Source organism: Astatotilapia calliptera, chromosome 16 (genome assembly GCF_964374335.1).
Source record: "Astatotilapia calliptera chromosome 16, fAstCal68.1, whole genome shotgun sequence".
Lineage (NCBI taxonomy): Eukaryota > Metazoa > Chordata > Actinopteri > Cichliformes > Cichlidae > Astatotilapia > Astatotilapia calliptera.
The window spans coordinates 13772079-13799689 of record NC_137437.1 but is presented as its reverse complement, the minus strand read 5'-3'; the positions used below and the strand labels follow the sequence as shown (position 1 = coordinate 13799689).

Genomic DNA, 27611 nt, shown 5'->3' with positions numbered 1-27611 from the left:
ATCATGCCGCAGCAATGGCAACATTTGCTCACTTCGCCTCTGCAGAAACCGAGGTGCTGCAGAGGTAAAGTTCAAAACACCGCACGATAACAAACCAAAGAGACAATATGTAAAACCCACCATTGTTTCCTGTAAGTCCCCCCCACCCCCCGTGGAGGCTGTCAGTGACGCTGCGAGTAGGTTGAGAAGAGTTTCAATGTTCACGTACAACAAAGCAGACATTGAGATACTGTGTGCTACATCTTAAATGAATGTGAGCTTTATTTTCACCTGCACACATCACACCTGAGACACAGCCACTCGTGCTTTGTCTGCTAAAGCAAAGATGCACAAAAAAAAGAAGAAAAACACCATCTCAAGTCTCATGGGTGAGTCAATCAGCTCTGAACACAGATGTTTTTTGCCACAACAGCAGCACTCCCATACTGTGAGTGTAAATTACACCTTGGAAATTAATTGCAAGTTCTTGATTTAGACTTTGATAATGAACCATGTACACAGCGATGCATTCAGTGTTACATTGTGCAAAAGCGCTCACAGTACGTATCGCAGTCCCATTTTGAAATGACTGTGGCTGTTTCATATCATTGCGCTGGTCATATTGCTCATTGATCTGATGCTGCCTGTGTGCGTGTGCCTGCTCTTTCGTCTCACGCTCCGCAGATAGTTCCTGTACAGAATCACGCTAATCACCCTGTCCTGGAACTGCTTGGAGACGATGTAGTACAGGATGATATCCAAGACTGTGCTTAGGTTCATGAGGAATGTGGTGAAGACTGCCCAAGTGCTATACCCCCCGTCGATGCCGTTCCCCAGCAAACGGACAACCAAACACACATGAAAAGGCACAAAACACACCAGCACTTGAATAATGAGCGTGATTATAATCCGGATGGACTTTTGCTTTACTTTAGGTTTGAGTTTAGAGGTGCGGCCATGAATCAGATTGTCCACAATGACGACATAGCAGCCGATCATTATGCAGATGGGGACGAGGAAGAAAAAGATAAGTCGCACAAAGTTGACGGGGTTGTCATGGCGCATGTGGATGATGTCTTGCATCTTGATGCAGGTGGTGAAGTTAGAGGCCCGGTCAGGGTCCTTCTGGGAGAAGAGCAATGGTACAGAACTGCCCATGGTCATGACCCAGACCCCAACACTGCCCACCACAGCCTTCGGGACGTTTCTCAACTCCTTGCCGTGCTTTGGCTGGACAATGGCCATGTAACGGTCAGTGCTAATCAGGGCAAACAGCCACAAAGCCATGCAAGGGTAGAAAATGGTGAAGGCTGCCATGATTCGACAGAAAAGATCTCCAAAAGGCCAGTAGTCCTGGTGGTGGTATACCATTCTGAAAGGAAGCAGCAGGATGAAGGTGAGGTCTACCAGTGCCACGTTTATCATGTGGATAGTGACTGAGTTCCTTTTCTTTGTGGTTAGGGCAAACACCCATAAAGCTGTGAAATTAACCATGACTCCAATGACGAAGATGAAGCAGTAGAAAATCAGGCCTGAAATGCGGTACTCCACTGGTCCCTGCTCTGGCTTCATAGTTGCAGACATGTTGGTGGAGTTTAGATCCACTGTCATACTGAAAGACAATGGCGTTTGTTTCAGTTGTCATTCATTAGTACCTTTGTTTCAACATTTCGGTTTATATATCACATGTGGTCATGTCTGATGCAGCTGTGGTGCTTTTAATATTCGTATGACACATCCAAAAAGGTTTTGGTACTGAAAAGGATGTACTTTGGCTACCACTTGTGGATCCCTAAAAGTACATCAGCTACATGGAGCTGAATAATTTCAATCAGCTACAAATTCTTAGAGTGACAGTTATGACCAAAATAATCTGTCAAAACAACTCAAAATATAACTTACATATATGGATTGTTTTGAATCTGTTCCTCATCCATCCACACGAGTAAAATCTGAGAAGAAAGACCAAAACATAAAACTTAGAAAAAATGTAAAACTAAGAGTCTTTCCTAACGTTTAGCACGATCAAACCGTCTGCTCTAGACGGGAATTAAAACGACACAATTAGATTTACAGAAGTGACACTCAGTTGAAATGGTGGCTTCTTCTAAATATGGACATTTTTATGTTACAGATGACAGCAGCAGCTGTTAATTTGAATATATATTTTTAAAATGCGGTGCAGCTGTACCATGCGAAACAGAGAGCTTTTCTATAACTGCAGACAACAAAAATCACCCAAATAAACAGAAAAAGAAAAAAATGAAAGCAAATGTTTGATTGAACTGCAATCTGTGGTTAGAGTCAAATGTGGAAGTGTGATTTGTATCCCTGAGAAAGTGATTTAGTATCTTGATAAGAAATCATGTGACTTCTGTTTGACATTTACCCATTTCTTTTCTACTGTACTCCACTCTACGTACTTTTTTTTATTGTATGTAAATAAAATTATAGAATATCTATCAATCTAGATATCCCACAGCAAACTAGACATCATCTAGATGAAAGAAAGATGTAAATGAAACAAACATATCATGTGAATCGATTTTTAGTAGCACCAAAAGACGCATACTGTACAAAGTAGCCATGAAACACGTCTGCCAATACTACAACCTTCAACGCTTAAAAGTGAAACAGATCAGGTAGCTTTGCCTGGACAATAAAAGGCTGCACTTACCACAAAAATCAAACAAACATCTTGACAAGCTCACAACAGCAGGTTTATGAAGCCAAATGGAGCTCATGAAGATGTCAGAATACCAAGCTCTCACGGCCAAAACAGGGAAGTGAATACTTTCTCTCTGAATTTGACTGTAATGGTGTCGAGACAGAAGAGGCTGTAAAGCCCCCTTCACTTCCTGTGTCGCCCGTGCGTTATAGTTTCTGCTCTTTTTTAGATTCCTTTACACTGTCTGCGTGGTTGGAACAGAAATGGACTACAGCTTTCCACAGTCTGCAATTACACCCCCTTAAAGAAAATGATGTGCCATTAGAAGTGGGAGTGTGTTTGGCAGGCAGAGAGATGGCAGATTTAGGGCGAGTTATTGATTGGAAAAGTGGGGTCTGTCACAGCACATTAGTTCTCAGGGGAGTAATCCACAGCAGGTTGCTGCGAGAAGCATCTGCTGCTGGAGAGAAGTAATTAAAAACAGGATGTTGAGGCAGTTGCCATATAAACAGGAAATAAGACGGTGGTAATAGACACTTCACGCTGATGCTGGGAGATGGTTTTACACCACATCGGCTTAATGGATGCAAAGCGCATAGCTCAGGTGAAACGCTCAAGGTCAGCGTGGACCCGGATTGAATACAGATTAATGCGTCTGATTAGTGTGTGTGTGTAAGGTGGTAAAAACTATCAATTGGGACGTTTGACTCAAAGAACTTTGTGAGAACAAAACTTCTTCTGTTCACGTCCTCGCTGGTTCATTCGCAGGGCTTAAAATAGACCGTTTCCATCACTCACCACAGGTTTTTTCTTTTTTGCGGCTCCCACAAAAGGTTTTACATGTTGCCCCGATGCACATTCATAATTGTGCCGTGCAGATTTGTCAGCTTTGATGCTAAACTTCTTCTTATTGTCAGTGGATTTTGGGGTTTTTTTAGTACTGCATTTTGATCACAGCTCATTCAGTCTAATTCTTATTCCTGGGAAATAATTATCTATCGGCTTGTCCTCTTGATGTGTCTTAAAAAAAATCTCGCACCAGATGGTACTTTGTGTTCATTGCAATATGTTGTTATGACAACAGTCTGTGTGATGTTTTCCTCTCTTTGATACTTGTCATGTGGTTGCGTCAATATTCAACTCTATAGTACATGTTTAATTATTCACCTGTATAAGCAACAAGGAGTGTATTTATGCTTTCTCTATACAGATAACCAGACATCAACTACCTCTCCCCTTCTCCCTTTGCTCTTTTTAAACTATCTATTTTATACTATGCCATTTTTTGTAAAAGCATAAAAGTAATATTTCAATAAAATGATTATTAGGTCCTCTTTTGTAGCTTCCGTCTACATTTAGAATTGATATATGGCCCCTCTGAGAAGCACATTTTATTTGGTTAATCACCACCTCTCTTACGCTGTTTTACACTGCCCTCTAGAGGCTGAAAAGAAATACTACAACACACCCAGCCTGTGGCTTATTTATTCACTGCGGAACGTATATATTATTTTTACATTAAAGAAAGCATTATATCAGTATATCATATTTTATTTGTAGTAACTGCTTTATAAATTTAAGGATTCGCAAACTCAATATTTGTTCAAGGTGGCGCAGAGTTGAAGGGTTTTGTACGCAAACATTGTGAAAAGGTTCTTTCTTTGACCACATTAGTTAGCTGCGCTGTGGTGTAGTGGTTAGCAGTGATAGCTCATACCAAAAAGGTCGATCTTATGATGTACTTTATCAGCTGATGAGTCTAAATGTGAGAGTGAATTATGGTTTGTCTCAACCCTGTCCAAGAAGCACTCTGGCTCCCACATGCGCACTTTCATCATCAGGCCCCCCTTTCAGACCCACTGCAGTGTGCTAGAAGGCCTGTGTGGGACTCCCTGTTTCCCGTTTGGTGACCTTTGGTGTTTCTCGTTTTCACACACACTAAACAGTAATGACGCTCGAGTCATATAAAAGTAATGTTTAAAATTATAAAAAAAAAATCCACAAGAGTCTATAAAATGTTACTTGTGCCAGTTTCATTAGAACAGGGGTGTCAAACTCAAATACACAGTGGGCCAAAATTCAAAACTGCAACAAAGTCGCGGGCTAACGTTAATATTTATTGAAATATATTTATTCCTCCAGATATCAGAATGAATCTTTTCTTATGGACTCAAACACGTTTTGCTGAAAAACTGAATATGGAACAAGCAAAGCTTAATACTAAACAATATATATATATATATATATATATTAGCTGTATAATACCAGTAGGCCAGCTCTGATAGTAATTTGGTATGGCTTCGCGGGCCAGAGTTTGACACCTATGCATTAGAATATTGTTGTTATCACACACACATGTAAATTAATTTCTAATTCATAAATTAATCATTTTATGTCACAACAACATGCGACAAAGTAACATCAACTCTGTAATTATTAAAGATTAGTTAATATCAGTCATCATGGAGCCTATCCTAGCCATCGCTGGGTGAGAGGCAGGACACACCATGAGCATGTTGCGCGTCTACCACGGTGCTAACACAGAGTAAGAGAATCATTTACACTTAAATTCACACCTAGAGCATGGCCACCACCATGCAGCACCATGCTAAACTTTAACTAAATACCCATTCATTACCTGTCAATTTTCCATGTATTAGTTGGGATTATTATAAAGGTTTGTCTCAAAAACCTCCATATTTAAAATATCTGACCTATGGCCATGATTCTGACATGATGTTCATACTGTCAGCCCCTCCGAGAAATATAAGTGACAGAAACAAAGCACGATGAAGCAGCTGACAATTATATGTGTGAAATATGTGTTTATTGCAAACGAAGAAACCACACTATCATCAAGAGACATGTTCCCGTTGAACTAAACGTACGAAGATAACAGTGTCAAAATGCATATATGTCAATATATGCATATATTCTGACTCATACTTAACTCTTATGTAAATGCAAAACATTCCAGTAACATAAGTTGACCTATGAAAAAATGAACAACAAAACAAGAAAACATATCTTGTTTTGTATAACCAAAGGCGTAAAATCCAAGAAAGAAAGATGCTGTTTTGCATGTACGTATGACAGTGACGTAGATGGTTAACTTAAATGGCTGATTAATTTCTATCTGGTGACTAAATGTCATCAGATAACATTCCAAGTATTTTGTCTAGTTTCAAGTATTTTTACCACAGCTTCACTTTTTTGCTCCTTTTCTCACAGCTACCACACCAGCAAACTTCCTGCAGCTTAGAGATTAAATCAGGTTTGTACAGAGGTGACAGCGAAAAGTTACGTTAATTACTTGTTGGAGTACTTTTAATGTCAGCCTACTCAGAGGAGACAAAACCGTGAGTTCAGGTTTTTATCGTTGTACATCGCTGCTGTTTGGTTTTCAAACAGCACAGCTGACAGATCTGTGGATCAGATTACATCCAGGTGAAGCTATAAACCATGTTCTCGGTGCAGCACCTTCGTGCTAGCTCTGACACTACAACTGCAAATCTGTCTTCAGCGTAACTTACCAGGCTTTATCTAATGTGGTCATGTTGTGATTTGTTAAATGATGGCAGTGTGCCTTTGAAAACTATTGTTTGAGAGCTCAACATCCCCTTTTATATATACATTAAAATGGTGTCGTTTTATCTTTTATCGTTTGATTATTTGTGAGAAATCAAGTGATACAGGAAACACATTGACATTCAAATGTGTAAGTGCAAATGTTTGTGTGACACACTAAATGTGGGTGGTGAATGTGTCAGAGGGCTGGCAGCTCTGTAACAAGAGTACCAGGTTTTCTTAATACAAATACTAAGATGCTTTAAGTTTTTCTGTTGATGTTTTGATGTCTTTTATATTTACATACTTGTAAATTTCTTGATAGCAATTCCACCCAACTGCTAATTTTTACAAATCAGTGGCACAGTTTTTGGATACTCTTAGTACCTCTGATTTCTTCACTTAATGGCACTCTTAGCGTTTTTTCATATATATAAAATTTTTCTGTAATAAGTGCTACAAACCCCTTGCGTTCCAAAGTTCAAAGTTCTTCACAGTACTGTACTTTGTAAATGGTGCCATGTGTTTTGCTCTGTGGGTTTGCTGCCACCCTGGCATATGTTATAGTGACACATAAGCGTTAAACGCTGCTGAACTTCTCACTAGTTAGTCTTTTTTTAACATTGTGCTCCGTTTCTTTGCAATCGCATATCAAAGCCTCCTTCAGAAATATTCCTTCTGTTCTGCTCTGTTCTAAACACAACAGCCAAAAAAGGCCACTGTTTCACAATCTTAGCAAATTAGACAGAATTGTGCAACCTGATAGCAAGATATGTAAACAAATATAAGATCAAATTCTAGAACTAAAGTTCAAACTGTCTTCAGTAGCTTGAACCGACCAAAAGGCCTGTCACAGTCTCCCAACACATGTGTAATTCAAACTAAAAGCAAAAAGTTTACACCTTTCCAAAATGCGAAGGCAGTAAAAATAAATCCTCGCACATATTTTTTCAGACCTTTTGATGCCAGCTTACAGTAGACGCTCTCTGAACTTTGTGCTGAAAGGTATAAGTTCATGGTGGTGTACTGTTGGGTGCAGGCTGCTATGCAAGAGGTGAGAGTTTGCATTCCACCACACCACTGTTCTTTTTTCTCAAACCTCAGACCAAGCATTTGGCTTACTTAACCAGTTAAATTAGTTAAACTAGTGCTCATTTCTCAATGTCCTTAAAAATATTGTTGGATGCATGCAATATTCTGTTATATTTTATAATTCTTTCTTACCTCAAATATTGAAATTTATATGTGCACAATTTCTGCTGCTTCACTGATAAAACACATCTGTGTTGACTGAATTTCTAATAACCAGACCTGACATCCCTTCATGGCCTTCTAGTTCAGTGGGAAGGTGATGGTGTTGTGAGATAACGTGAAATGGGTGTTAAATCTAAGAACGATTCGTAGTGGTGACTCAATATACTATAAACAGAGCTGCTGTTTGCATCCAGCAAGAAGCGGATATAACCACAATATAAACACAATCTCAGTCACATCCAAAACATTATTAATAATTATTACAAGTCATTTATTATGTACAGTGCTGCATAAACATGTCAAGCATTGAAGTGACAATTGCTCCAAAAACAATGCTGTGAAGAGTTTTCATTTACCAATTATAGTTACACAAGGTGCAGTAAAAAGGAAAAAAAGCATATCAGTATCTGGGCAGAATCGGAATCAGAATACTTTATAATCCCCAAGAAAATGATGCTGTTAGAGCTGCTCCAATAAGAAAAGTAACAGATTGAACTAAAGTAAATAATACAATGTGTTATAAAGTTACAATCAATTAAACTTAAAGACTGGCAAAGATCAAGGGCCTTTAAAGGTTTTCTAACTATCTTCAGATTTAGCTACACTTTATTTTTTTGTGAATTTAGAGTTTTGCAATGCTTTCCGTTTCTTCAGGTAATTCCAGCCACACATGTATGATGATTGGTCTACCTCGGGCTTTATTGCACTAGTTGTACTTCTAAAATCATACTAAAGAATAAGTTTAGCACCCTTCCAAAAGTACGGTATAATGGTTACATATTTAAAGATTTCTAATGCCCCCAAATTTTTTGTTGAGTACTACGAGCTCGCTCGCAAAGCTAAACAGTTTTATGACTGACTTAACAGATGTTAATCACTTAGCAAACCACAGGGTGAAATGCAGTTTCTGCAGTTTTTCAGCGGTTTTATAAATATATCACTACACATGGCATACAGTTTTATGACGGCCCTGTGGCCTATTTACATGTGGTAAATGCTGTGTGTTGTTCACACATTAAACCTAAAATATAGACCATAAAATTCAACAAGAAACATAACAAACTGCTGGTGGTGGAACATATAGCACTTGAAACCACTGCGTCTCTAACTCTTGCGCAGACAGAAAATAATAACTATAGAAACAGATCCAGAACAGTTAAAGTTGTTGCAAACGTCTCTTTAAATAAACAACAAACAAACAATAAAAAAACAACCTCATCCTCAAGCCACTAAATAACAATGCATGATTATCCAAACAGGAAAATATTAAATATGTTGCTTTTGCAAACATTTAAGGTTGGCAGAGAGTTGGAATAATCTCTGTCGATTTCCCTGAACTATTACACCTGAAAGCTGAACCGAAACTTGGGGAAAATAAAAGACAATTGAAGCGTGATTCTGTACGAGAATGAAACTTCTGTCAGATCTAATTCATCCTTACATTTCAGTTCATAGAAGTATCACTGTAAGTGAGTCCCTTTGATGTGAGCTTGCTGGTTTTGAATCCAGGCTGGTGCCTTCCAGACCTGTGTGGCTCTATTGGTACTGTGGTTTCCTCCCATTCTCCATGTTAGCTCTGCAACAGGTTCCTCCTTGAATTCTCAGACATTTCCAGAAATGTCCTTTGAGTGCTTTCACTTGTGGAAAACAATCCATTTCCAGTGTCTACAGATGCTGGGCATTTGTGATGATGCAAAAGTCCATTTAAAGGTTAAAACCTCTTTATTTGAGACACTATCTTTGAGAAAAGTCACCCTGAGAAAAACAAAACGAAACAAAAAGATTCCTCTTATTCTGTGCAGCTCTTTGTCCCTTAATTCTTTAGATCAGTCGTGATAGTGGGATCTTCGTTCTGTGACTGTTCCCATAACTGAGCTGTTTAGCTGGATCTTGTTACCGTCGAGGAAATCCTTGGAGGAACCTTCAGGAGACACTCTCACTGCGCTGGAGAATGACATGCTAACGTGCACCTTCAGGATTTTCAGGAGTTTTCTTTTGTAGCCCTTACAGGCAAAGAAATAGATAAACGGATCCAAGCAGGAGTTGAGGTTCATCAGACATACGGTGATGTGCAGTGACACCTGAAAGGCTGTGAGCTGACTGCAGTCGGGTTCCGACACCAGCTTGCGGATCATGTACTGCAGGAGGTCAATGTGGTAGGGGCTGAAGCACACGATAAACACTACGGACACGCAGCAGATCACTCCGATGGCCTTGCGGCTCCTGCCGGACTTTTCTGTTAAATGGTTGTTCTTGGCTGTTAAGTGAAGCTTGGAGCATAAGACAGAATAACACACCAGGATGGTGACGACAGGGATAACATAACCCAAGCCAACAGCACCAATCAGTGTAGTGGCAATATGTGGAACTTTATCAAGGTTGGGGTATTCCATGCAGGTGATGTAGCCATCAGGTTCATTGTGGCACATGTTAATGTAAAGCAGTGGGAGTGTCTGACCCAGGACCAGCAGCCACACGCCAACACAAATGTAGCGCACGTTACTGACTTTCCTGAGTCGGGCAAAACGCAGAGGCAAGACCACGGCGATGAAGCGGTCCACACTGAGACAGGTCATGAAGTTGACTCCCGCATAGGTGTTGATATAGAAGATAAGGCCTGAGATCTTGCACAGAGCTTCTCCTAGTGGCCAGTGGAAACCCAAAGCATAGTAGATGATCCTCAAAGGCAGAGAGAGGGTGAAGAGGATGTCGGATATGACCAGGTTGAGAGAGTACAAGGTAGTGGAGTTTATCTTCTTCAGATTGGGACGGATTACATGGAGGGCCAGGCAGTTACCAAACAGTCCCACAAAGAACACAAGGCTGTAGAAAAGAGGCATGAGGATTTTGGCATACTCCCGATGAGCATACAGGGTGGTACAGTTAGAGGTACTGTTGACGGTTGTGGTTGCGGCGGCAGAACCCATCTTAAATTTATTGAGTATCTGCATAAAAGAAAAAAATACAATCACACTTGGTTTCAATCTAGAGAGTAACACATTGCTTTGAGTTTTTTTCTTATTTTTTGTATGTAACAAATTAAAGGAAAATAAATAAATAAACTGAACTGCTGAGACTTTCTTTATGATGATATGAAACTATTATCAACATTGGTGTGAGAACACATAGAGGGTTACAGATCCATGACCGTGTTTCGAAAGGGAAGTAAAAGTCAATTTCCTCACAGTCTACAAAATTGTTGCGTGAATGGCAGTATCATTAAAAAAAAATCTTAAATGGCAATGCTGACATTATCTTTTAGGTTGTGTTTCTAAACTCTAACAAATTATAAAGTTATATTTTAAAAAAACTGTTGCTATGGACAGTCAAAGCAAGCAAATTGACTATTTTGTTCTTCATGAAAGTAAAACCTGATCTGTCAACAGCAAGAGTTAACAATGAGTTGTGAAACAGTGAACACTGTGAACAAAGTGCTGTAAGGTACAAATAGATTTTTTGCTTTGTAGTGCCATCTTGTGGTTTGAAATTTTGTGCAAACAAAGATACACCTGATATCTGAGAGGAACTGGTGACAGACTGGAACTGCAAAGCACATGTAAACAGCCACACGTATGAAGCCTTGGCTTTCAAACATCACAGTCCCATCGACCCAGATGATTCATAAAATCCTGAGCCAACATCATAATGCATTACGAAAAGATAAACGAACGCCTCCAAAGGTTGTACATTTATGTCCCGACTGGCTACTTTTTCGCAGCGTGAGGTTAGCATATTTAGCTTTTAATCTGCATATGCAGCTCTTCTCCTTTTCTATTCTGACAGATGATTGTGGTTTGTTTTTTTTAATATAGCATAATTGGTTTTATATTTCTTATATTTCTGTCTCAAGTGACTACCAGGGAAAATAGCACAAGTCACGTTCATTTCCAAACTGTTCCAATCCTTTATTTCAACTTTTGACTCACAGGACGTTTCTGGCATAGCGCGTGTGGTTAAAAGTGCCATGAAGGAAGTCAGTGAACAATGCCTCTGCTCAACGGCTATTCTCAATGCAGCTGCAACTCTGTCACATAAACAGCACAAAAAAAAAGTTTATTAAAAAAAAAAAAAGCGGTGTTACTAGCTGGCCTTGGGTATGAGGAAGTGAGCTTCCCCAAGGTACTCTACCCTTGAAGGCAGTTGGAGTGCCACATTGTGTACATTGAGACTGCCTTATCATTCTATCTATCTGTTTGACCACATGGTGGGGTGGAGAAAAATGTTTCCTGGCCCACCAATTGCATTTTGGACAAACCTGCAACAACACTGTTTCCTTCCCACTGTCGTCAAAGTGCTTGCTCATAGGGGGTCTTAAGATTATTGGGTTTTTCTCTGTATCTATGAAGCGCCTTGAGGCGATTTTTGTTGTGATTTGGCGCTATATAAATAAAATTGAATTGAATTGAACACTGTTGTGTTTAAATAGTTTCAAAAAGCTGTTGTATGACTTCACAAATTTGAAGTGTGTGTGTTATAAAAGTGTGTTTCTTAAGATAGTTAGTAATGTGATTGTGGTAATGTCACGTTTACACAAGTGAGCGAGTATTTTGTTTTTCTGAATCTGCCAAATTCAATTACATTAAAGAATAAAGGATGAAGATTGTAACGATATTTAAAAATGTTTATTTAAAAACACTTTTTTGCTTTGGTGTGAGACATTTACGTGGAGTAAATTCCTGACTCTAGTCTATGCCCTGTTTTCATACATTTAGTCCACGTATATTAATCTATATGATCACCTGAAATTGATTTTGGCAAGTCAAAAGAGACACGGTGTTCACCGTTACACTACAAAACAAGTTAAAGTTTGGAAAAAACACAGAGAGAAACTTACCTTACAGATGGAACGTGCTGCTCATCAGACTTGAAGTCCCATTTATTCAACCGACGTTATTTTTGGCGGAAAGATATCACAGCTGCCCTGAGCGTGGTACCGTCACACTGACCTGGGTGAAAATAACAAGACAAAGTAATCAAGATCAGTATCTCCTGCCAGTAACCATAGTGACAAAATATCCTGTTCTAGCGCTCAGTTTCTCTCTCTCTCTCTCTCTGTTTCTTTCGCACCGTTTGCCCGTCTCTCACTTTTCTCGCTTTAACTCAACTTTTTCAAAAGTTTTGTCTTTAAAAAAAACTCTTGCAAAACACCTACTGATAACGCCAAAAGACGTGCTCAGTGTCACTCGTTACATCAAAATAAAACAAATCATTTCATTGGCATTTGTGGTCTAAAAAGTGGGTGGTGAGTCATGTGTGACTTTTTGAGCGGGGGGGCAAAATGTAGGTTTCATACACATGCTGTGCCCATGTGAGTACTCATGGGAGGATGTTGCTTCAGGTGCAGGAGTATGACCGTCAGCATTTTTATAAAATCATATATGCAACACAGCAATTATGTTTTTCTTAATGTATTATTGTAAAGAGACTGGCCCACAACAGCACCGCACTTCTCTCCAGTAATCCTCAATTCAAGCTCAGAGTAATTCGCTTCCTTCTGATCAGTTTTCCCCTAGACTAAACAAATGAGTGATAGCTAAATGAGTGATAAACTTCCCCTTCAGTCCAAAGATACATTGGCTTTGATGTTATTAGCTCAGGCTCACTTTCAAAGTTGACGAACCACACAGATCTGAGACGACACAAATATAGTAAAGAATTCCCGCAGGCAAATGTGGTAGTCGCAAACATGCTTTGGAGTAAGAGATCAGAGACTGGTTTCACTGTATTATGTGGTTATGCTTTGATATATTGCAGAGAAAAAAGAAAAAATGATTTTACATACCTGTGCTTTTAAATGAGCAGGTTTTCTGAAGGCATCAATTAACTTTAAGACAAAATGCTATTGCTATGCTCAAATTAGAGCTTCAAATTCGGTATACTTACAGCTTATAGCAACAGTTATCCTGTGGTTTTAACACCTTTAAATCACCACCGCCCTTTAGGATACTTTGAATTTGAACGCGCACAACTACAGGATGTGAAGTGTGATGGCAACTGTATAGTGGAGAGCATAAATATCTTTTCTGCACCTTTTGTTTTTCCATTCAGTCATTCAGTTCACTGCTTTTAAGGTGTGGAAGAACTTCAACTTCAAACTTCAAAGAAAAATTAAAAAAATCACTAAGAACATCTATTAAATGCTTGTTAAGGTGGTGGGAAATGGAAATATTTCTAAAAGAATTTCTGTTGTTCTTGTTTTTTTGGGGTTTTTTTTTTGTTGGCCACAAACTTTCTTCCTTCAAAACATGTCTGGTAGTGAGAGAGAGGAAGCAGTTAACTTCCTCATGGCCTGTCCTTGTGCGTCTGACTCACTGGTCTTTAGACAGCCAGAACACGCCCGGTGATGACAGACAAAAGGCAAAGAATTTTACCATTGCTATTCATAGTAGACATATTGTACCAGTGCAAAGGCTAAGCCACTAATAACATTTTTACATTTCTTGTAAATCTTGGGTTTTTGTTAAAGATATCTGATAGTTTTTTTTGTGACAATAACAACAAAATCAGTTGCGTAAAACAAAGACTAATAAAATGAGAAATTGGTAAAAAAAAAAAAAAAAAATTTAATTTAAAATTAAACAAAATTTGTACATCCTGTGCACATGGAAGGAAGTTTTGACAGAGAAACAGTGAAAAGGATTTCCTCCTGAGTTGCATATTATGGCACACAAACATTGTCACCATGGCTGTAAAGACCATGCTGCCAGTGTGGCAGTAGTAGTATGATCTATGTGTCACTTGTCAGTGTATTCAAATAGTTCATAATCAGTTCAGAACTGTGGTTTGGTAGTATTAATATATAGGACACGTGAAACCAAACACTGCTAATTTTTAACATTAAGCTAAAACCTTAATTTTGCCCTCATTAAATAAAAAAAACAAAAAACAAAAAACTGTTCATGATTTACAAATGTCACATATTGAATTGGCTGGTCTACTCACAGGGTGTATAGCGTAGTTTTTACACTAACAGATTTTAAAAATGTGTAGAGTTGCTTATCAATAGTGCGATAGCAATCTTTTAAAGGCTGTTCAGCTTGTGGTTCAGTATAGTGCAACAGCAACAGGAAACTCCTGTGGCTATTCATCATACTGCTGAAAACAAGCCAAAAACAAATCTACCAAGTAACAAAATTCCCATGAGACTAAATTGTATATACGGTGATTGCATTAATATTTGAGAGCACAATTTACTTTAATTCATTTATAGGACAATAACAGCTGATGCTGTTCTGGCTACAAGAACTTCAAAACCAAGTTCATATAACTACTTTTAAACATATTTACAAATCATCATTTCAACATTAATGCAATTCAGTGGCCTGTGGACCAATGGGTTCCTGTGATGACAATGACTTTATGCAGTTTATTAGCGGGAAGTGGGACCATGTAGAGCAGAGGACATGTCGCAATAACTATGCTCTTGCAATCCTTATACATGTGCCTTTCTTGTCATGTCACAACAGTTTTTCTTAACTGTATCTGGCCGATTATCAAACTCTCTCCGTCAGATCAGGAGCATCTACCCAGGAGCAGTGCTCTCTTCTGGCAAGTGGAATGCACTGCGGGTTGAGATATTTAGATTATGTTGCAACAGGAGAAAGAAAACGAGAAGGTCAAAGCTTCGCTCCCAACACATGGTACACACAGTACTTGCGTCATAGCATAAAGAAGTCACAGGATGGCAGTAATGCCTTTACAGTTCTTCTACCTGCAACAAAAAGAGATAAATTTCAAGTCAGTGTTGGAATCAGCAGGCCTAAAAGAGATTTATGTCACTATCTGTGCATGCAGGGTGTACACATTGCCCTAACTAGAGGAAATTGCATGGAATTAATAGATAGATATTGAAATTTGAAAACTAAAATTAACTGGTAAAATGTTTAAAATGTTTCACTAAAATCAGATTTTCCCCCATTTTCCTATCAATATACAGTGTAAAGAAATTAGGGCTGGCTCAAGAGTTTTGCACAATTAAGCTAAAGCAACTCAGAGATAATTGACAATTTCAGGAATTTCTTTGAGATCTACGTACAGTGGTTAAGGTAGTTTATCTTACACAAGTACTTCTCTTTAGTATCTTCTTTGACAACAACCTTGCCCAGCAAATTAAATCTGTTTTTCTAACTGATTGAACTGGTCTGATCCCAAAGGTAACAGAATCCTGTGCTGTTTCATTTTATTTCTACTCAAGAATAAAAGTCAAATAAAAAGTCTATTCAACTTCGGATGGAATGGAGAGAGTATGTAATCATAAATCTGTGCGTTCATCATTTGTTTGAAGCCGGCTCACCTCCTGCAACCACTTTTCCGAGAATACGCGCTTCTTTTGCGGTTCGGACTCCTTCTGACATTTCTTTGGAGGTGGAGGAACACCAAAGTAACTGCTTACAGGAGCTTGCTTCTTCGACATCTTTAAGAGTTCTAAACTAATGTCTGTCCTCCTCCAGAAAATCTTATGTACGCAAACACGCATTGCAACTTCTTATCTGGTGCGCGTCTTTTATTTTGACAGCGAATGCGCACCTGCAGACCACTTATGTGCACCCCTGTTTATATTGTTGGAAACCCCACTCTACAGGGACGAGCATTGTCATCTTGGAGGACTGAGGCTCCTGTTAGTTATATTAATAAATTGATAAATTAGCAATATGTCTTGTTTATTTTTCAGACATCAATAATCTGATCCAATAACCAACACCAAACAAGCGTTAATAGCAGAATAAGCTGTTTGACAGTAGTAGAGAAGATTTGACGAGTCTTTTATTGGCACAAACCACATACTCAACTCAACTCTGCTGCTCAACACACAAATAGATTTTCCTTACACGTGTGGCGAGGTGGCTAAAATGCAGACATTCTGTAATTAAGTGGGTTTAAAAATAATCTTGTAAAAGTTGAAGTACTGTTTCAACTTTTACACTGAAGCAAAAGTGGAGTATACGTACAGGTAAAGGCTCTGAAATAAACTTAAAGTAAGAAAGTAAACAAAGATAACTCTTTATAAGATGTTTCTACCAGCTATTTTTGTCCAAAGCAAACTGAACCTTGTGCTATATTAATGTAATAAAATTATATTAGCAAAAAGACAGAACTCATTTTATTTCTGCCTCCTTTTATTCTTACTATATGCTCAACATAGCAGCACACTGAGTGCTATTCATAAGTAGGAGAAAGATCTTACAGTTTTTCTTGATTGCTTAAACACTATAACCAGTCTCGTGAACCCAAATTTAATAACCATAATGACACTTTCCAAAACGGACACCCACTGTAAACACTGAACTGTAAACACTATGCCCCTGCTTTACCACATGAGTCAGATGTGGTGAACTGTTACTGCAACCATAGGGTATGGTTTTGGGTGTAGAGCTTCATTTTGACCTCAAAATACGATGTTTGGGAAATTGGGTGAGATGTTATGGATTTGTGTTTTGAGAATACGAGGCATAGTTTCAAAAAATTTGTTTAAGCAATCGAGAAAAACTGTAACATCTAGCTGCACGGTTTTGTACAGCTTCACAGGTACCAATGGAAGTTCAATAAATACGGGGGGGGGGGGGGGGGAGTCTCCCTTGGGATCTCAATTTAAAAAAAAAAATAAAAAATTGCATTTCAGATTTCACAAAAGTACTTTTTTTTCTCTTTTCCAATGTCTCTTGCTCCATAACTAGCTGTTCTTACCTTTAAATAGAACTCTGTCTTCCTCTCCTTTCCTGTCTTTCATACATCTTGCTCCATCTTTGAGTGACGTGAGCTCTCATTCTTTTCTCCTGTTGGGAAATATCGCAATTGTACCTTTAACTAGCATACAGAGTGTGCCCTAAGCTTCACAGAAACAGTTTGTGTGTTTGCTGATGTTTGTTGAGCTGATAGAAACGCTACATTTGAAATTACCTACCACTTTTAAACAAAAACAAAATGTCACTCTTTGTGCTCATTTCTCTCTGTAGGGGTAGCTAGATGCTGAAGTAAGAACACCTGAATATTGCGCAGTAAATCATGCATAAATTACATGATTTTGTCTTTTTCATTTGCCTTTTTCATGATAAGCCGTGGTGATTGAATCAAAAACATTCAGGATTGAAGGTATACAGTAGCGTGAAATAATAACTCCTCAAATGTCTTAAACCAAAAGTAACTACCCTGTTTTGAAAATGTAAGCAGTAGGAAGTAGAGATATTTGTAAGAAAATAAATGTAAAAAGTAAAAGTAAAAAGTTTCCAGAAAACTAAATACTCAAGGAAAGTAAAGATAATGGAAAATTCTACTTAAGTACAGTAACACAGGATTTTTTGCTTCATTGCTTCCCACCTCTGCAATTGTGCACCTTTTAAGAAGAAATAGGCTTTTATACACTATAGAGAAGACAGATGGCTGGAAAGAGGAGTGAAAGAGACCATCTATGCCCACTGTGAACAAGCATCTTTGAACAGAGGGGGTGTCTTATGACACCAACTCTCTGGCACCTACAATGCAGTTTTGAGATCCCATCCGAGGTGCCTCAACCCCACTCACATCTTGCATCAGATGATCTCAATGGGTCACATAATGGGGCGAGGCAAAGTCTCACAATGGTTTCGCCCAAAACCTTTTTCACACCTTGGAGCATGTGATGAGGCACATGATCAATAGTGGGTCAACGACACTCTTAACAACTCCCACTAGGGATTAAATACCTGGGACTCTTTACCATTTGCTTTTTACCTGAAGAAGCTTCTCAGATGAGAGCTGAAACCTTAAAAAAAAAAAAAAACGTTAAAGAAATCTAATCACTTTCTTTCCAAGCTCATTAGATATCACAGATACAAGCAGCAGAATTATTTTCCTTCAAAGAGTGGCTCTTAGAGATAGGGTGAAGAGCTCAGTCATGCAAGAGGGACTCAAAGTAGAGCCGTTGTTTCTTCACATAGAAAGTTGAGATGGTCCAGGTATCGGACAAGGATGCCTCCTGGAAACCTCTTCTGTGAAGTATTCTGGGCATGTCCAACTGGGAGGAGGCCCAGGGGCAGACCCAGGACTCGCTGGAGAGATTATGTCTCTTGAGAATGTCTCAGTGGTGGTTGGGGTAAAGAAAAGTGTGGGCTTCACTGCTCAGATTGCTCACCCTGTACCCAAACTAAATTAATCCCAAATTAATCCATCCATCCACTTTCATAACTACCTTATCCCAGCTTGAACAGGGTAAAAAGTTAATTACCAGCCCATTGCATTCTCACATCCGAGCATCTAATATAGAATATACTTATTAACATAACAAGCTTGTCTTTGTTGCAGCTAAAATAGCAGCAACAATTTCCTGCTAACCTCATTAATTCTGTGCTGCCCATGCACAAACAAACAAACAAACAAACAAACAAAACACAAACACACACTCACTCTTTCTCTCTCTCACACACACCCCTACACACACACACACACACACACACACACACACACACACACACACACACACACACACACACACACGAGAACTTCTTGTGTTGCACCAGAGTTTGGTACTCTATCTAAAGATCTACATAGAATATCAAACTTGCGGGTTCTTGCCAGATGTGATAAACAATTTATTGCTTAATTTTCTCACACTAGGAAGTGTTTCGTTTGCCTTTGTGGTTACCATGTCTGATGAGCTAAAATGCTGTTTCTAACAACCTCTATGTTTGATCTGTTAAATGATCATTTTTCTCCTAATTTAAGGATCACTTAGACTTAATCAGGTTCATACAATATACAGTGAATTACTGAGCAGATCTCAAACAAATGAAGCCATTTCCATTAATGCTGCTTAATGTTGTTAGTATTATTGTCTTTATTTATACATTTTCATCATATACGTCAAATGCTTGTGTCCCATATATGAACACATAAAATGTTTCTTAATTTACCTTAATAAAATATGTAAAATCATTCAAGGTAATTCGGATTTACTTAGTAGAACTCATTAACCTTTACTATTCTGATCTGACAATGATGTTGCTTTCTGTTTTAATCATCTTTCATTTTTTTTTCATTTCACTGTGTTTTCCTCAGAACCTCAGAAGACTAGAAGTGGAAAAAAATTGTTTCCTTGTTTGTGTAGCCCGTGTCTTGACAAGTGAATAAATTCCCCAGCAATAAAAAAAACAACAAAAAAAAAAATTAGTAATCATTCAAAGCAGTTTAATGTTTCTTTATAGAATAGTTTATGCACATTGTTTTCGATGTAAAACTAAAGGGCAACATCTCCAGAAAAACTCAGGAAATGCGAAAGGTTAAATTTAAATATGACACTTTGTGCTATAAACAGACAATGTGCACCTGCGTAAATTTGCAAGGAGCGCACACACAAACACACACACATACACACATAAAATACACAGTGTACCCTCACCACAAGATGTGGAGCCCAGCAGGAATGAGGCCTATGATAGGGGAGCAGGAAAGGTGGGTGAGGAAGTGGTGATTTTCATCTGCGTACTCCCACACAAAACTCAGATGTGGGTATGAAAGAGAGAAGTGTGACATGTTCTCATTTTGTCCTACCCGCAGTTCTTCCATTTTGTGAAATACGTAATACTGCTGGGATCATATGAATAACATCTTTGATAGCAGGAGCGTATGCTTTACAAATTTGCTCAAATGGTTCCTCTTACAGTGAAAAATTTCACCCAAGACTTGGCTGGGTATGTGCTTCTCTAACAAAAAAAGGAAGTACAAGCTGCTTTCGTGTTGCGTTAATGGCCACAGTATTTTCAGAAAGAGTTTGGAAACAAACACATAGGTTGGGACATTTTCTTAACAATGTACAAATACATAACTATACAAAATCCCTTTTACCACGAAAACATGGATTAGAGTAACTTCCTTTTACGATTACTGTATGACGCTGTTGATACTAGACTGAATACACATTGTAACCAAAAAACAAAATCAAACAAATTAAAAAACTAAACTAAAAAATAATAATAAAGAAAACACATAAAGAAAAAAAGAAAAGGCCATCATATGAACAAAAACAACAACAACAAAACCACTTGGCAATACATACAGTACAAACAAATACTGGGTGCAACACTAACAGCAGAACAAGGATTTAGTTCATTTTTTTACAGCTAAATTAAGGCACATACACTGCATGTGTCCATACACAATTGATATATATTTTAGATGGAAGGGATTTAAAAAAACACATCAGCAGAAGAGACTACGTAAAATAAAGCCCTTTTCTTTTTCTTTCTTTTTTAGTTTAGCATGGGAAAATAGGTCTGTGGCATATGTTCTATATGTGCATCTTGCAGAATCAGCTGTGGTTTCTCAGGTGTTGCTGCTGCTGTTCTCAGCTGTCATTTTGGAGGAGGCGCCGGAAGTATAGAGATAGTCTTTAAACAGGCTCATCACTCTCTTCTTGTATGTCTTAATGGCAAAAAAGTAGATGACTGGATCCAAGCAGCAGTTGAAGTTCATTAACGAAACGGTAATCTAGAAGGTAAGGGTAAATTATGAAAAGGAAAAAAAGAAAGAGAAATGACGGGGACATTTTAAAATCAATTGAAAAAAGAAAACACAGCAGTTCTCACCTGTAAAGACACTTTAAAGGCTCTCAGTTCCTCACAGGTTGGCTGGTGGTGTATTTTTCTGGCCATAAACTGGATGACATTGACGTGATAAGGGCTAAAACATACGATGAAGGTGAGGAGGATGAGCAGAATAATAGTGTTGGCCCTGTGATTCCTCCTTGAGCGACCAGTTACAGAGTTCTTTTTAGCTGCATCTCGCAGTTTAATGTTGATCTTGGCATAGCAGCACATGATAATGGTAAGCGGGCAGCAGAAGGACACAACGCAGGCCAGAATCAGAAGATACGGAGTGAAGCGGGAGCCCTCGAAGTTGAAGTACTCCATGCAGGTTCGTCTTCCCTGATGCTCATGCAGCATGCTGCGGAACAGCAGAGGCGCTACCTCCAGAAAAACTAGAGCCCAGACCAGGCAGCACACCCTTCGAACAACCTTTACACTCCTTAAACACTGCAGCCGGTGTGGATGCACCATGGCCAGGTATCTGTCCAAGCTGATGCAGGTCATGAAGCCGATACCTGGTGAGAATGTAATGGAAGTGACACACAGCTTCTGCTTATTGCGTTCACCATCCCAGTTGCAATCTGAGCATTTTGTTTTGTTGTTGAACATTTGGAAATGTTTCATGTATTTCAAAAGTTTAAATGCAATGCTTTTTGAGTGTTAGTAGATATATATGTCATATGTGACAGATATGATGTACTGGTCATGTCTGTAATTACTGACATGTTTTGCATGTGTCTTTCTAAATAGAAAAAAGTGAACTAAAACTAGTATAAAGATCTGGCAGCACCTGTACAGACATAGACAAAGACAAGCTCCAAAAGTACAATGACAAAATTTCTCATATTACCTGCATATGTGTTTGTAAAGAAAAGAAGTGTGGTCACTTTGCAGAGAAGGTCACCAAAAGGCCAGTCAAAGTGACGGATGTAGTAGGTAATTCTCCCAGGAAGTGCCAGTGTGAACAGAGCATCAGATAAAGCAAGGTTGACCAGATAAATGGAGGTGGAGTTGAACTTCTGTTTTCTCTGGCAGATGACACGGAGAACCAAACTGTTGCCGCATGTGCTGATGATGAATACCACAGAGTAGAAAATGGGGAAAAGGACCACTGCGGCTCTTTGGTATACAAACACATCACAGCTGCTCTGGTTTGATGGAACTGCAACAGAGTCCAGGGTCATGTTTCCACCAGCCATCTTGCCTGTCACTTTATGAAAATAAGAAAGAATGTCATAATAAATCAACACAGGCAGGAAAATGCATGTAAATACAGGAGCAACAGACCACTGTGCTGCTATATAGACAAAGAAAACTATAATAAGGAATACTTACAGTTAGAAACAGAGTAACCAAGTATTTTTTAACTGTAAATGCTGCAGAGTCTGCTAGTTATGGTTGTAAAAGAAGCAGCAAGGCTTGAAATATCTTTGCAAAGTTTATGTGAAGTGTTCAAATCCCACCTCTCCTTTCTGACATCACACATTACATTTGGGTAAATGTCACACATGAACAACAACAGTAGTTGCATGTTAACATCCTGTCCCCCAGGACATGCAATGCATTAAAATACCCTCATTTAAGATATAATGTACTTGTATCAATTGTCATCCTATTTGCCATTTCAGTTTTTTTAGTATTTTTACTTTTTAATTGGGATGACAATGCTACTTTAAATCACAAGCTGTGAGGCAGGTAGTCATTATGTATTTACATGCATATACATACATATATGTGGCATAAATTTACATACATGCTGAGAACATAACAGTAACATTCATATATGTTATTTCTAAAAGTTTATCGTTATTGGGTATTAACACTTAAAGTGTGACAACAAGAAGCCACTTGGACTGTGATGTGTGACTTCAATTTTGTTTTTGTTTTTTTCCTTTATGCAGACAAAATATATATAAACCATCACAGGTTTGCACTGTTTGTGGTGGCAGAAATCTTGTTTGAGGGGAGGGTTTGTGATGCAAACTAAGGGGGAAATCAAATTAATTTAAATTAATTTGAGTTTTTGTTAGTTGCACAGTGGAGTAACTAAAAGATTATGAGATTTGGAAACAAAGAGGTTGTCTACCAATTCACTAGTCAGCATGTCGAAGTACCCTTGGGCAAGATGCTGAACCCTGACTTGGCCCTGAGGCATCCGTCAGCAGCGAGTGAGGGTTTGTCCCTGTGAGTTTGTGTGTGTGTGAGTGTTAAACAAAAAACGATATGAATGTGTGTGATTGGGCGAATGGGATTTGTAGTAGAAAGCATTACAAGTGCTCAAATAGAGTAGAAAGGGTACTACAGTACATAAATACAAATCGTCTTACAATTTAGAAAGAGAAAGATATGACGTGATCTGGGCATAAGGAGAAGATACAATATATCCTATCTTGTCTTATTCTGTCTTGTGTCGAAGAGTATGCACCTCATTTGGGAGCAGGATTGAAAAAAAGGACCGTGTAGGTTGACTAGAACTGATTACTTCTTCTTGTAGAGTCTGAATATATTCAAAAGCAAGACTTACATGCATACCACAGAAGGAGTTGTGATATGATTTGAATTGACTGCAGTTAACATAGGAGTCACTTTCACTGCTGCTGGCAGTGGGTGCAGCGCCGTTTTGAGAAAGGTTAGATGAAGTGATAGAGTGTGAGGTTTTATTACGTTCCCGTCTCTGAGGTTTTTCAAGTTCATACTCTTATGTAGCTGAGGTAAATGCAGAAGGCCTGAGATGGTACTGATGGAAGATATAGCAGGAAGCTAAAGTATTGCTTGATGTGTGAATGAAACACTAACAGTCTGAAGGCAGTTGTGTCTCCATATATATATATATGTGCATGTACAAATCAAAACCACCAACCCGCCTGAAAGATTAAAAACATATAAACACTCTAAACTGAAATACAAGGTGTTAAATTCTGAGAATAGTTATAGCGGTTACATGTGGCAATGTGAATCTGTGTTGGCAAAGGAAGGTGCAACACGAGCTTCACTGCAAACAAAAGACGCAGTGTGCTCATACTACTTCACTGATGGAAATTAGGTGCCCCAACATTTTGGACTGTTTTGTATTTTAAAGTGAAAACATCAAGACGATGAAGAATAGTCCAGTGGCGTTGATGGAGGGAAATCCCCGCTAATTCTAATAAATTATGACTAATTTTAACTGTGTAGCTACAGCTAGCAGTGTCAGCAGCCACCTGACAGCTGGAGTTGCCATTTCCCTCATGACACATGACTGTAAAACCTTTATAATTGAAACTGATGAGTGAAAAAAACAAAAAAGCAAAAAACAAAAGTGAATGCATGTATGTCTTTCTGTCTGTAAATATGTCTGTGCAGGTTCTCAGTCATCCAGGTCACAGTAATCTAAGTAGCTTGAAAAAAGGTATAGAGTGAGGTCATGTTAAAAATCCATTCAAGTTTGGCTTAAATCCACCAAGGTCTTCAAGATAAACTTAATGATTTATTGATCAAAATTGACAAAAAGCCTTAGAACTTAGAAACTATGATTCTTATAAGTGTGGTGTGTATTGTTAACATATAGAAAGTACCATATAAAGATGTCAAATTTGACCTCTGACCTCTCCTTCAAGGTGAAAGTGATAACAGTGTTGGGAAGGTTACTTTTAAAATGTATTCCATTACAGAATACAGAATACATGCCCCAAAATGTATTCTGTAACGTATTCCGTTACGTTACTCAATGACAGTAATGTATTCTGAATACTTTGGATTACTTAATATATTATCATGCTTTTTACAACAACGTGAATGTACTATTGCCGTGTGATTTATTACTATTACTGAAGGTCCGCGACTCCGAGCTGTAGTAAAGGGACCTCTGACTAATACGGCGGGGTCCCTGTCGGCTCGTAGCCGAAAGCTAGCTTTACTTTGTTGTGTGGGTCAACTTTTCTTGCGAGAGACAGAGAGAGGCGTTGAAAGACTGCTCCAACGGAACTTATTGTTTTCGGAGGAAAACACGAACACGGTGTACAGTCGAGTCTTAATAGCTTGGCTGAAGTGGTTATTATTATATTTACATGCTTCCAGCTCCCGTTTTTCCTCGATGACAACTCGTACCTTTCCACTCCCCTTTTTCTCCCTCCTCGCGCTCACAGACCCATAACGTGTATGGCAGTCCATTCTCTCTGCGGACTACACTGCCCATGATGCTACATTCTTTAGAGCTATGCTTGTAGCATTCTGCCTGTTAGCTTAGCACAACAACAACAACAACGAAAAGGCGCTCTCTCACCTAGGAAACACACAGTCGCAGAGAGAGAGCGAGCGTCGCCCTGTAACCATGGCAACCGTAACGCTGCCGCCTGGAACAACAGCACGTAGCTGTCAAACAAAACCCAAACAGTCCTGACCCGCGACAAAATGAAACAGGAAAGTACCGCAGTGTAATCCATTTATTTCAACAAAGTAACTGTATTCTGAATACCACCTTTTTAAACGGTAACTGTAACGGAATACAGTTACTCATATTTTGTATTTTAAATACTTAACGGCGGTACATGTATTCCGTTACTCCCCAACACTGAGTGATAATAATGCTAGATTATGAAGTATTCAGCCATCTTTCACAGCCATAGAACTTGAGTAACATCTTGAGTAACATTCTTAATCCATAAGGTTTGATATGATGTCGGCCAATCCTTTGTAGCTATAACAGCTTCAACTCTTCTGGGAAGGCTTTCCACAAGTTTTAGGCATGTTTATGGGAATTTATTACCATTCTTTTAGAAGCATAATTGGTCAGTCACCGGTCAGACACTGATGCTGGACAAAGAGGCCTGGCTCGCCGTCCCTACTCTAATTCCTGAAGGTGATCTATTGAGTTCAGGACTCTGTGCAGGTCAGTCAAGCTCTTCCACAACAAACTTGCTCATTCATAGACCTTGTTCTGTGCACTGGTCCGTAACCAAGTTGGAATTGCAAGGGACCATCCCCAAACTGTTCCCACAAAGTTGGGAGCATGAAATTGGCCAACTTTCTTTGGCTGGAACTGAAGAACCGAGCCTGAAAAACAACTTCACACCATAATCACCCCTCCACCAAACTTTACACTTGGTACTATGGAGTCAGACAAGTACATTTCTCCTGGCAACAACCAAACCCAGATTCGTCCATCAGATTGCCAGACAGAGTACACGGGCGATGTGCTTTAGAGCACTGCATCTGGCACTTTGCATTATGTTTGGTGATGAAAGGCTTGGATGTAACTGCTCAGTCATGGAAACCCATGCAGAATCTTTCCCCTATGTGCCTCAGCACCCACCAATCCCCACTCTGTTATTTTACATGGTCTACTGCGTCATGGTTGAGTTGCTGTCATTCCAAATCCCTTGCACTTTGTTATAACATTACTACCAGCTGAATGTGGAATATTTATTAGGGAGGAAATTTTACAACTGGACTTGCACAGGTAGCATCCTATCACAGTACCATGCTGGAACTCACTGAGCTCCTTAGAGAAACCCATTCTTTCACAAATGTTTGTAGCAGCAGTCTGCGTGCTTAGGTGCTTCCCACATAGCAAAATTGGTATGGCCTGGATCTGGCCCACACAATGTGCTTACACATGGCCCACATACTGCAAAGAATGACAGCCCTTTGGTGGCCCAGATCAGGTTTGCCAGATGTGGCCCACACATGGGCCAGCAGTAGACACACCGCTGGCTCTGTGCTGGCCCAGAACAGTTTCAGCTCTGGCCGCAGATGTCAGCCTAATGTGTACCTTAATCAAGCCATATAATAAAAAACATATGCCGGAACATGCAAAACACTGCAAAAGTAACATGACAAAACTGGACTGATTCTTTTATAGTGCTTTTCTACTCTTCAGGATTACTTAAATTGCTCTATACAACTTGCCCAATTTCACTAAACTGAGTGCTTCCTAACTACATTCACACTCTTGACATGCAGACTGGAGGAGCCAGGAATCGAACCACTAACCTTTCAATCAGAAGGTGACCTGTTCTCCCTCCTGAGCTACAGCCACCCACTGACAGAGATGAGTAAACCGTCAATAGGTATTGGATAAAGTGTATACTCACAAACCTGTCAAACCTGCATTTGAAACGTTGGCTACCATAGCAGTATAGTATTGCAACACGGCATTTGGGTCTTCTGACTAAAATAGGAGAATAGGAATATAAATATTGCCATCATTGCCAGGCCTGGCAAACATCTGGTTGACATACACCCTGCCATGACACCAGTCAGTCAGAAGTGCCAGCTTGATGCTGGATCCAGGGAAGACCTGTTTTCTATGGGCCTGGGCCACATAAACCAATCCACCAGGTCTGGCCCATATCTGGATGACATACCACTTACCATCCCAGAAGTCATCCAGCAGTGCCGACTTGATACCAGATCTGGGCCAGACCTGCTTGCTATGTGGGTTCTTGTACCAAATGACTGGAACACCTTAATTCAGTGATTTGGATGGGTGAGTAAATGTTTTTGGCAAAATAGTGTATTCCTTAAAACTGTGCCAGGCACATTTGCGGGGATTCTAAATATATAATTACTTTGGACATCTGAACTCTTCTTCAAGGTCAAACTTGTAT

At 39.1% G+C, this 27611-nt stretch overlaps 3 protein-coding genes across 5 annotated transcripts; all 3 read right to left on the bottom strand.

Moving 5' to 3' along the window:
- Positions 1 to 237: 237 nt before the first annotated feature.
- Positions 238 to 2797, bottom strand: gpr18 (G protein-coupled receptor 18). Its single transcript, XM_026145717.2, has 3 exons — positions 2657 to 2797; positions 1882 to 1931; positions 238 to 1591 (listed from the first exon to the last, which is right to left on the bottom strand). Exons 2-3 carry the CDS (start codon positions 1914 to 1916, stop codon positions 580 to 582), a joined length of 1047 nt encoding a protein of 348 aa, XP_026001502.1. The 5' UTR covers positions 1917 to 1931; positions 2657 to 2797; the 3' UTR covers positions 238 to 579.
- Positions 2798 to 7718: 4921 nt separating this feature from the next.
- On the bottom strand, positions 7719 to 12699 carry gpr183a (G protein-coupled receptor 183a). 3 transcript variants are annotated; one of them, XM_080290635.1, is made up of 3 exons: positions 12621 to 12699; positions 12303 to 12414; positions 7719 to 10413 (listed from the first exon to the last, which is right to left on the bottom strand). In XM_080290635.1, the coding sequence occupies exon 3, from the start codon at positions 10393 to 10395 to the stop codon at positions 9295 to 9297; it is 1101 nt and encodes a 366-aa protein (XP_080146761.1). In that variant the 5' UTR covers positions 10396 to 10413; positions 12303 to 12414; positions 12621 to 12699; the 3' UTR covers positions 7719 to 9294. The 3 variants fall into 3 exon arrangements, with proteins under 3 accessions (XP_080146761.1, XP_080146762.1, XP_026001499.1); XM_080290636.1 differs by having other exon boundaries at positions 12536 to 12666; XM_026145714.2 differs by lacking the exon at positions 12621 to 12699 and having other exon boundaries at positions 12303 to 12606.
- Positions 12700 to 19606: 6907 nt separating this feature from the next.
- On the bottom strand, positions 19607 to 25267 carry LOC113007951 (G-protein coupled receptor 183). Its single transcript, XM_026145035.2, has 4 exons — positions 25111 to 25267; positions 21875 to 22234; positions 21025 to 21539; positions 19607 to 20926 (listed from the first exon to the last, which is right to left on the bottom strand). The coding sequence occupies exons 1-4, from the start codon at positions 25196 to 25198 to the stop codon at positions 20762 to 20764; spliced, it is 1128 nt and encodes a 375-aa protein (XP_026000820.2). The 5' UTR covers positions 25199 to 25267; the 3' UTR covers positions 19607 to 20761.
- Between the last annotated feature and the right edge of the window lie 2344 nt (positions 25268 to 27611).

Coding starts and splice junctions, on each gene's coding strand:
- gpr18 (XM_026145717.2), bottom strand. CDS start 1,916: ATGGATGAGGAACAGATTCAAAACAATCCATATAT. Junction 1,592..1,881: donor ATTCAAAACAATCCATATAT/GTAAGTTATATT, acceptor ATTGTCTTTCAG/TATGACAGTGGATCTAAACT.
- gpr183a (XM_080290635.1), bottom strand. CDS start 10,395: ATGGGTTCTGCCGCCGCAACCACAACCGTCAACAGTACCTCTAACTGT.
- LOC113007951 (XM_026145035.2), bottom strand. CDS start 25,198: ATGGGCAGTGTAGTCCGCAGAGAGAATGGACTGCCATACACGTTATGG. Junction 22,235..25,110: donor AGAAAAAGGGGAGTGGAAAG/GTACGAGTTGTC, acceptor ATTTTCATAAAG/TGACAGGCAAGATGGCTGGT. Junction 21,540..21,874: donor CTTTACAAACACATATGCAG/GTAATATGAGAA, acceptor CATTCTCACCAG/GTATCGGCTTCATGACCTGC.